The 11,104-nt window shown below is 37.8% G+C and overlaps 1 protein-coding gene across 2 annotated transcripts; it reads right to left on the bottom strand.

Moving 5' to 3' along the window:
* Positions 1 to 96: 96 nt before the first annotated feature.
* si:dkey-5i3.5 (uncharacterized protein LOC565091 homolog) lies at positions 97 to 6,245 on the bottom strand. 2 transcript variants are annotated; one of them, XM_053499983.1, is made up of 3 exons: positions 6,049 to 6,245; positions 2,751 to 3,232; positions 97 to 912 (listed from the first exon to the last, which is right to left on the bottom strand). In XM_053499983.1, exons 1-3 carry the CDS (start codon positions 6,198 to 6,200, stop codon positions 551 to 553), a joined length of 996 nt encoding a protein of 331 aa, XP_053355958.1. In that variant the 5' UTR covers positions 6,201 to 6,245; the 3' UTR covers positions 97 to 550. The 2 variants fall into 2 exon arrangements, with proteins under 2 accessions (XP_053355958.1, XP_053355959.1); XM_053499984.1 differs by lacking the exon at positions 6,049 to 6,245 and adding an exon at positions 5,769 to 6,031.
* Between the last annotated feature and the right edge of the window lie 4,859 nt (positions 6,246 to 11,104).

The raw sequence follows: 11,104 nt of genomic DNA, 5'->3' as shown, positions 1-11,104 counted from the left end.
ATAAGCAGTATATATATATATCTTAGAACAATTTATAAAAAAAATAATAAAAAAATTCAAGTAAGTGTGGTGGACACACAAATGAATCACAATAAATAACTCAATTGATTTATTAATAAAATACTGCATAGGTTTTAGTGTTGTATAAGTTCATTGTTACACTTTAATGCACCTTTAAATATTTGTACTGTTAAACTTTAGAATGCAAGGTTTAACAGTATTCGTTAAATTTGTTTCAGGAGCATGCTTGTATATCAAAGCAGACCAACATACTCACAATCCAAGTTTCTACTGTACTGTTTAAATATTTTAGAAAACACAACTGAAAAAGTAAGAAACAAGCTGTAACAGCAACAAGAAATAACCATTATTGATGCCTCAGACAGCAAAATGTCTCTTCAAATTGAACCACCTGTTTTTTAGCAAATGTGTAATATGATTGACTTCACAATCAATATCAATCTATTAACTCTCTAACTACAACGTAATTAAATGAAAACTGTATTGTGCGTTAATACACATGATAAATGATGTCCCTATTATCAGAAAGTCACATTTTGGCCTTTAGAGGGACCAAGTTAATAGAACAGAGGAAGTGGACTAGGACTGACAGGTACTCCTGAGGGTGAGCGCGCAGATGCCCGGCATGTATAGACTCCTCCCATTTTTTACTCGTCACAGAAATCCCCTGCCTCCTCCAGTCCTCCAGTAACTTCTCTATGACCTCTGGATCACACAAGACGTCGTTTCCAGAGTAGAAATAAAGCGCAGGAGACGTCAGAGGCTTGTTCCAGAACACGTCAATACTCTTGTTGAAGTAGTCCACCGTCTGTCGTTTAAACATGTGAAAGTAAAGGAGGCTGGTGTGCTTTACCAAAAACTTAAAACGAGGAAACAAGTTCTGACTCACACCTGCAACAAAAAGCATAAATGATTCAAATCAATCCAGGTAAAAATTTACAGTTAAAATCAGAAAATTACCTGAACCTCAATAATTTAAAAATCATTAAAACTGATTTTCTTACCACTTCACAAATTATGGGGAGATGTTATTACAGAGATGTTAAACTAAAGGTTTGCCAAGTCAGTTATGACATCTACATTATGCATAACACACTTACTTTTTACAATTGTTTATGGATAAATTATTTTACTTATAACTCAGTATATCACAACTCCAGTGGGTCAAAGGTTTATTTGATTGAACATGACTAAATTAGGGAGAGAAATGGGGGGGGAAAGCGAAAAAAAAAAAAAAAAAAAGAACATGGGACCACACAGCCACCATATTCAGCTCAGCTCAAATGGCCTCTGGTCAGATGGAACATAGGTTTTCCCTTTTGGGAACTTTTTGGCCATAACAACACATCATTGTCTGGAGGACTAAGCAATCCAACAGAAAATTTGTGGGTGGAATTTAAAAAAGCATGCTAGCAAGAAGGTCTACACCAGGTCTGTTAGGAGGATACAATTTCAAAAGTCTTTCTAAGAAGCTTGTGGAAAGCTCCATAAAATGTTCGACCCAAATTAAACATTTTAAAACCTAATAATAACCGTGTATGTAAATATCTGACCCACAGGGAACGCCATGAAATTAATAAAAGCTGAAATAAATCTCTATCCACTATTCATTCTTTTTATCATTTCACATTCTTAAAATAAAATAGTGATCCTAACTGACCTAAGAAAGGTAAAAACTGTAGTAACCTAACATTGGAACATACAGCTCTGGAAAAAAAAAAGAATGAATAAGAGACCACTGCAAAATAATCAGTTTCTTATGTTTTTTTCCTTACAGGTGCATGTAGTGGTGAGATGAACAGTTTTGTTTCATTTTTTGTGAACTGCTGACAATATTTCTCCTAAATTCAAAATATAACTACTGTTATTTAGAGAGTATATTTAAAGGAAATGACATCATCACAACAAATCAGAATAACCAAAGATCTTTTTGCAAAAAAGCAAACAGCTCAGCTTTGCTTGATGGTTTGTGACTATCCATCTTCCTCTTGATGACATTCCAGACGTTTCCTGGAGTAAATTGCAGCAGTCTCTTATTTTTATTCCAGAGCTATATCTTCGAATAGTTATTGCAAATACAGCCCCAGAAAAAAAAGGTTTTCACATCATCAAATGTTCACAATGCAGGCATTAGTGATGCAATTTTTTTTTTGTTGTTTGAACAGAACAAATCACATGAAGTCTGATCTTTTTCAATTTTGATTTGGGCCACTTTCATGCGATCGTCAGCATGAAAATCTCACACTATAAAAGATTAAGGATGCAGTGACATAGTTGAACAATAAAGTAACAGACCTTATTGTAATAAGCAAAATAAGAAGGTGCATATCGCAACCAGTCTGTGTTTGAAGAAGAGATCTCTAAGGAAAAGGCAGAACATGACCATGGGAGAAATCTGGCTGCAGTGCTAAGGGAAACCCCAACAAAATTTTAACGAAATTAAGGACATAACCCAAAGAATGGACAAAGTAACATAACACATTGTTGTTTTGCACATGCAGGTCACTCTAGAGTCGTGAATCATTCCGACCTTTTCAGATATAGCACATATATATATTTTTTTAATCTGATTTGACTTGAATACAGGGTGCTTTTGCCTGAATTGTAAACAGAAACTTTTTTTTTTTTTTTGCAAATTAAAAATATATAAGTTATCTTATTGTAAATCAAAAAAATTCACATAAAACTTATAAATAACTGGTTAACCATCATTCTGTCTCTTTACAAACCTATAGCCATTCGCTCGAGAGAGCCAATAACCAGACTGTCATAGATCTGCCCTTGGACTCGGTTGATTAGGTCCTGATAGCGCTGAGTGTCTTTGGCCACGTGAACGAGCAGCTGAGCAAACGTGTACCCTCCGATGGAGAAGGCATGGACCACCAGGGGGCGATTTGAGAAGCGATCGCTCTCCAGCAGCTTTAGTACTTCAGCACCAAGTTCCAGGCCCCAGGGAGGCCACAGGAACTTACCCACGTCGCTCTCCACTACCAGCACATCGAAACCTGTCCTGAGGTAGAACTCGAAGTACTTGGCCTGAGCGTGAGGCCTCGAGCCGAGCCACGGCAGCATCAGTAGCAGCGGCTTGGCCTGGCCACTCAATGCAGGCTTCACGGCACTCTCATTTGCATAGAACACGATGCCCTTGCTGAGGTGGTGAGTCGTTACACTCCTTAAGGGCCCATCACTGTGAGACATCATACTAGAAGACCTAAAGAGATAAAAATGAAATTATATACACATACATAAGCCAATAATCACTATACAGGGAGGAGATGTTTCGTTATCACATCCTAAAGCATAGCAATAAGAAGCGTTCAAATATGATCCCTTGTAATACTATTTACTGTATTTCTTAGGGATGGAAATCACCATGGAGCACCTGATAGGATTTTATTACGATACCCACGATTTTTATCAAAATTCTGTAACTATCACAATCTTTTAGTTTTTTTTGATTTTCTTACAATTCTAAACAAACTTGGCAAATAATTTGCCCCTACTACACTGAATGTTGTACTTTGTGACTAGTCTAGGGCTCGTCACATTTTACCACCTCAATTGGACACCCTAGTAAAGCGCATATGGATTTTCTCCACACTGTTCACAGCAGCTACACCGATCAGTAACAGCATTACACAAAACAATATGCCTACATCCCCCTTGTGCCGCCTGGGTGGCTCTGCCCTTTGAGGCGTGGCTCCAAAAGACTTCCGGGGGTGTGCTGTGGTGTCTAGCACCAGGACAAGGATCTTTTGGTCGCTGTGGCTTCCAGGAAGGAGCCCTCCATGGATCAGACTCATTTGTCCGGCCCATCCCATGGGTGCTTAATAAAATTGGGATAAAGGAGAGTTTAAGGGCGTTTTCTCACTGGGGTCCGGGAACCATTTCCGAGCACACTTGGCCCCGGGACCAGTTAATTTTTGTCAGTGAGCACGGAAGGCAGGAAATAATTATGTGCTCGTGCCCAAAAGAAGAAGTGACGTACTGTAATTACTGTTTGACTTCGTACACAAACAAATGTGTCTGCTGAATAATATCTGTGAAGTAATGCCGAAGTACAGCATTGGCTCCAAATTTATACAGATGAAAACATTGAAAGATAATTGGACACTACACATAAAAAAAAGGTTAGGTCGAGGTCCTTGGGCTCGTTCCCTGCTGGGGCCTGTGCACAGCTTTCATGGCCATCATTGATTTGTTTTTTAGCCAGTTGTGCTATATTGGCTTTTTCCCCACAGGCATAGATGAGCCTCGGGAGCTCAATGCTAACGTTATGACTGATTGGTATACAAGTTACATATTCTGTATGTATTTGTAGTTTTCCTTTAATACTTTCGAAACCCTCCATCATTAATCTTCTAGCCTGATCAGGGTTGTGGTGTTTTCAGGACTCATCAGTTCATTCCAGAGCACATCCTAACATATTGTATATTCACACAACAGTTACAGTTACAAATCATTTACTCTACTGCCAGCAGGATTAACCATCTTTTACTGTAGGATTTTAAAGATTCTACCTTCGCCAAATTTAAATTCATTATTTACAATTGTACAGAGCTTTTTTTTTTTGCTTATTTTTGCACATTTAAACGATTCAGATCATCAAACAATTTTTAATATTACACAAATGTAACACGAGTAAATACAAAATACAGTCTTTTAAAAGATAAATTAATTTATTGAGGGGGAAAATAGCTGTCTGACTCATTGTAACAAAAGTTATTGCCCCTTAGCCTAAGAACTGGTTGTGCCACAACTTCAAACAACCATTTGTGATAACTGGCAATGAGTCTTTCACATTAATGTGGGGGAATTTTGGCCCACTTTTTGCAGAATTGTTTTACAAATCAACCACATTAGAGGGTATTCGAGTTTAATTATCTCAACCGGATTTAAGTAAGGTCTTTGACTAGCTAGGCCACTCCAAAACCTCGAACAGCGATCTCATTGTGCTTCCTGACTCCTTACACATCCAAACAGCTTCTGTCTGCCAGAACCAATTTGTTTAAACAAACATCTGTCTGTCTTCGGATCTCTATGACTGACATGTTAATTACTGGTTCTTTTGTGGTTCAGAAGAACATACCTTGCCAAATTTTTAATGTGTTCTCTTTGCTGAGAATAAACAAATTTTTACTTTTGTGTGTATGCGTCCCAGTTGATTCGGCCGGTAAGTGTAGTGTATCAATGTACATCAAGACTCAACAAGCAATAACTCTTAACCTTGGTGTTTCCTATCACTAATTAGTCTTTTTTGTAAAAGGAAATTAAAATAAATTCTACAACGGGAGGATCATTTTTGACTCAACCACATACATTAAAATAGAAATAAAAAAAGTAATAACAGACAGTTTGTGAGATGTAAAGTTGAGTTGATTTGTGGTATGTATGTATGTATGTGTGTGTGTAAGTGTGGACAGAGATAGAGGTCAAAGAGTTTATGTGGTTAATTTATTTATTACAAACCTACAGGCTTTCACACATATAGGAAAAGAAATATAACAGAAATAACAAAATATTTAAACACTTAAAATGTTGTTAATAGTGTGATGTATGACGTCATGGTAACCAAAACAAGCAGTTAGCCAAGAACCGTGCTAGCAACCAAGATTTAACATTGTCACTAAGTTACATTTCACTATAGTAATGATAACTAATTATAATACATGTTGTTATAACAGTATATTTATATTTTAAACAGATATATAATTCGATAAAAGGTAAGCTACAAGCAATATTCTTACCTTTTTCCACTTGTTAAACTATATCACTGCTAACAGCAGAAACAAGCTACAGGCAGTGGTTTAGCTACAGTACTGTATAGTCTTCACGTTAACGCTCCGCCCACACCGCCATGTCTGATCTAATCTATATGTCGTTACTAAGTACAACAGTTCAGTGTATGGAGCAAAGACAACAGGACAGAGAGATAAGCTCAGCTCTGAGAATACAGGTGGAACATGACACGATGCCAACAGTAATAACTGAACAAACATGCCAAACTTAGCGTTATGTCGCTGGTACCTGGTCGCGCTGAGGTTAGAGGCGGCTGTACATAAGTGTTCACGGTGAAGGGCATTGCTATAATAGCGATGTGAAGTTCTGAGCAGTACCGGGATCAGACCGAGCTTCTGTCCGGAGAAATGTCCACACCTCCGAATCAGTCTGGCAGCCATGACGACCGTGTTTGTTCCTGTAGCCACGCCCACAAGCTCCAACCGCTTAAAAAAACCTCCTTTAAACCGCGCCAAAAGTGTGTGTGTGCGTGTGTGTGTGTTGATATTGTAAACTGAATAGTGATGGAAGGTTGGATCATTTTAGTGACTCGGTTCTTTCAATCTCGTTCATCAAAATGAACGAAACTTATTTTGAGTCAATTTTATTTGTCACGTACATGGTTGTACAGTACAACAGTAGTGACTGTGCAATTTTTTTTTAAAGGATGTATGTATGTACTGTACAAAACAAAAAAATCGACATAAATGAAACAAAATTATATCTACAAAATATAATAAAATCTAAAATTATAAAGAATTTTGTTGTACAAAAAGTAAAAAGCGACTGGGCTGCACAGTGGTTAGTGGTTAGAACTGCCGCTATGCACCTCCAGGGTCCGGGTTTGATTCCTGTCTCTGGGTACATGAAGTTTGCATGTTCTGCCCGTGCTTGGTGGGTCTTCTCCGGGTATTCCAGTTTCCTTCCACATTCCAAAGACATGTAGGTTAGGTTCCCAAATTGCCCAGAGTGTGTGTGTGTGCCCTGCAATGGATTGTCACACTGTCCAGGGTGTACCCCACCTCGTGCCCTAAGTCTCCTGGGATAGGCTCCAGGCCCCCTGCAACCCTGAATACAGGATAAAGTGGTATAGATGGTGAGTGAGTGAGTGAGATAAAGTGAATATGTGCTGAGTTTGTCAGTCATGTGGTGGGGTTGAGTATTTATTGCCATTATAGCCTGATAGAAAAAGCTACTGTTCAGAGTGACCGGAGTCTCTTACCAGATGGCAGCCAGTGGTAACCACTCATTTCTGTTTCCTGTACATAACGTATGGAGGTTTTGCGATGCTTTGCGCATGTGCACTAGTAAAAAAAAATAATAATAATTATAAACAAACGAATCACTCTCTAGAGTACTCGTTCTTCTGAGTCATGTTAAAGACTTGTTCAAAAAGAACAAATCTGTTATGAACGACCCATCACTAAAACATAAGTGTTTGTATTTGTCCAAACCTGCAATGACATTGTATTCAAATAGATATACCTCAATATGGAGTTGGTCCATATTGAGGCATATCTATCCTGTTTCTTTTGCAGCTGTTGTAATAGCTTCCACTTTTCTTGGAAGTGATGTGTTTCTGTGGGAATTCGAGCCCATTCATGTGGAGCATTTATGAGGTCAGGTACTAGTACTGATGTTGCAATCTCTGTTCCAGTTCATCCCAAAAGTTGCTCTAAGGGGTTAAGGGCACAGGGCTCTGTGTGGGCCGGTCAAGTTTTTCCACACTGATCTCATCAAACCATGTCTTTATACGTAGTCCTTGCTTTGTGCACAGGGGCACAGTCATGTTAGAACTGAAAAGGCCACAATTTTGCCACAATTTTATAAGCATAGCATTCTCCAACATGTCTTGGTATGCTGAAGTATTAAGATTGCTTTTCACTGTGGATAATACTTATGTCCATATGGTGTATGTCCGTTGTTTCTGTGGCTGTTACTTCAGGGGCCAAGTTGACTCACTCACTTATCGTCTATACCGCTTTATTCTGTGTACACGATGGCAAGGGGCCTGGAGCCTATCCCAGGAAACTATGAGGATGAGGCAGGGTACAACCAATCCAGCGCAGGGCACACACACACATGCACATGTGCATTCAGACACTACAAGCAATTTGGGAACGCCAGTTAGCCTAATCTGCATGTAGGAAAAAACCCACCAAGCACAGGGAAAACAGGCAACCTCCATGCACACTTATACACACACACATACACACACACACACACATATTGTATTTTGTGTTTAATTATTTTAATTTTGATGATAATGGCTTACAGCTAATAAAAAACCCAAAATTAGTAACTCAAAATTATAGAATATTGTGAAAATGTTCAAATCATGGTGTCACACTCTAATCAGCTAATTAAAGGTTTCCTGAGCCTTTAAATGGTCTCTCAGTAAGCTGGCTGTTTACAGAGTGCCATATCCGAGCACATAGACAATGAAAAGTAGAATGAAATGAAAAGAGTGTGGTAGAAAAAGGTGCAAAAGCATCAGGGATAACTAAGATGTTTTAGAGCACTTCATGCTTCCCTCTCTTGTGTGTATATACTGTATTACAGTTAAACCTTGGATTGCAAGCATAATTCATTCCGGGAGCGTGCTTGTATATCAAAGCACTCGAATATCAAATTGGACTTCCATGAGAAATAATTCGTTCCACAACCCAAAAATCCTAATATAAAAATAATTATATTGCTTGCGTGTGTAAAGCTAAAGTAAGACAAGAGAGGAGAGAAGGAAGGAGGGACCACACACAGAAACACCGCTCTGTCGGGAAACTTCTTTAACAAGGCATCTCTCTAACAACACTCAGGTGCGTGCGTGCACACACTAACGAAATCACTGTTTTCTGACAGAGAGAGACTCTGGAAACTGGATTTTTAACAAGGAATCTCTCCAATGGCACTTGCTTTTGCTTTACGCCTGCGCACACACAGTGGGTCACAATCACTCTTTGTGTAATATACAATACACACACACAAGGATGAGACTGAGCATCCGAGACGCAGTGCGAGAAAAAAAAGAAGATCGGCTCAGTTATGATCATGTGACGCTCGGGAGACAAAGCGTACTACTCGAATGTCAAGACCTTGCGCGGTTATCAAGTTAACATTTATTAAACAATGCAAAAACACTCGTAGACCAAGTTACATGGTTCCACTGTACATATTTAATACTTTTTCTGTTAGTATATACATGTACACACAGTTGTGCTCAAAAGTTTGCGTACCAAGCGAGAATTTGCAAGATGTGTACCATTTTTTAATGCAAAGATCAGTGAGAGGGCAAAACAAATTTATTATATTTTTTATAGGACTCAAGTTCATACAGTATGTAAGGCATAACAGAATGACACAATTATCAAACAAAACATTACAATAAAGAAAATGAAAAAATAACTGTTCAAAAGTTTGCATACCTTTAGTTCTTAATATTGTATATATTTTTTATGTTAAAGTTTGCATACATTGTTTTTGTTCCGCTCTGTGTGTATGTATTAATGCTGTAAAGATAAATGAAATAAAATTTCTCTATAACAATGTAAAACTGATAAAGTAAAACAGGAAATTATTATTTATTATTTCAAGCTGTTAAAGGTGGATCTATGAATTTTTTTGTCATTTTTGGCTGCATTTTCTTTAAATAAATAATGCAATGGTGAAAAACGTTATGTTATTCGTCTGAGGATGTATTTGCCTAATACTGAGACCCGCAATAATAAGATGATTTGTTTTATCGTTTTTACACAAACAAATTATACAATTAAAAGGAGAGTACTAACTTTAAACATGATACACAGAGGCTTAGTAATTAGCACGGTGGCCTTGAACATCCAGGGTCGAGGGTTCGATTCCCACCTCAGATCAGTGAGGGTTAAATTATCTGTTGCCAGCTGAGCCATATTAATCTCTGCAGTAATTATCCAGTGAAACTATTTGCTTAATTAAATCGAGTTGACTTTTTTGGCTAGGCATTGTAAAACAACATACAGTAGTGAAATCTAATTATGCAAAAAAAAAAGTGTACAGTTGTTTTCTTCATTTTATTTCCCAGCAGAACAAACACAATATTTATATAACAAATTACTTGTATAAATCAAAATAGAAATGACTTCTCCAAATACAGATGAAAAAATGAGAACTTCTAATATGATTTCTGAAGCATGTTAAACCCAGATTATTTTTGTTATACTGGCTGCTTATGGTGATATATCGTACATTGTGGCACAGGACTATTTACAGGAATATTAAAACACACACACAAAAACAAACACACGCCCAATTTACTGCTGAGAGAATGTTATGGAATTATATTGTCCAGGTTCCTATTTGTAGACACGTGCAATCAGGAGACTAGAATTCAATCATATGCAAAGGAGATCAGTTCTCTGTGCTAGAGATTTTTTTGCAACTTTCCTTTGTTATCTTTGTATACACCGATCAGCCATAACATTAAAACCACCTAGATTATAGGTACCAGGGATGGCCTTGGCATCTCAGTGTGTGGCTCTGGAGGGCCTATGATTTGTGCTGCATCTGATTTTCTGTGTGATTGAACTTGACTGACAGACTGGCCTTTGGACCCTTGGGTGCACATGATCCTGTCACCAGTTTGCTTGTCTATAGTTGGTTATCAGTGTTGGTCATTAATGGTGTTAATGATATGTGCTTTTGAACAGAAATACAGGGGTTTTATGTATTATGCAATTCCATGCACAAGAAAGGAAAGAGGTTAAAGAACAGACATAAAAAAAGTGTAAGGAGAATTTTAAAAAGGAAAATAGTCAGGAACTTCATGGAAATTTTTTCCCTAAAAAAATTTATACTCTCAATGCTCTCAAAACACTGATGCTTGCCTACTTAGCTAAAAATGGCCAAGCACCCACTTACTGTACCTCTCAGCTCTAATAAAACCTCACACCGCACTACGTGCCCTCCGATCCTCCACCACTGATCGGCTGGTACCACCATCTCTCAGACATCGAGGAAGGCCTGAACCTATATTTCTGTTCTGGAACCCTAGGTGGTGGAATGAACTTCCTCTAGATGTCCATATAGCTGAGTCTCTGGCAATCTTTAAACAACAACAACGAAAGACCCATCTGTTTCTTTACTTTTTTTTTTTATTAATTCCACCATATGCCATTTAAGTAATATAAATGGGTGGGAAAGTGCACAAGGGGGATTAAAAAAAGAAAAAGAAAAATATATATATGACCCAATGTTTGTTAGAGCAAATGAGCCAAGATCAATTAGTGATTATATTTAGCAGCAATTTCCTTTCACCAATTATTGACAAGGA

This window comes from Clarias gariepinus, chromosome 7 (genome assembly GCF_024256425.1).
Source record: "Clarias gariepinus isolate MV-2021 ecotype Netherlands chromosome 7, CGAR_prim_01v2, whole genome shotgun sequence".
In the NCBI taxonomy this organism is placed as follows: Eukaryota; Metazoa; Chordata; class Actinopteri; order Siluriformes; family Clariidae; genus Clarias; species Clarias gariepinus.
The sequence above is the reverse complement of the archived record's forward strand: the minus strand, read 5'-3'. Positions and strand labels throughout refer to the sequence as shown.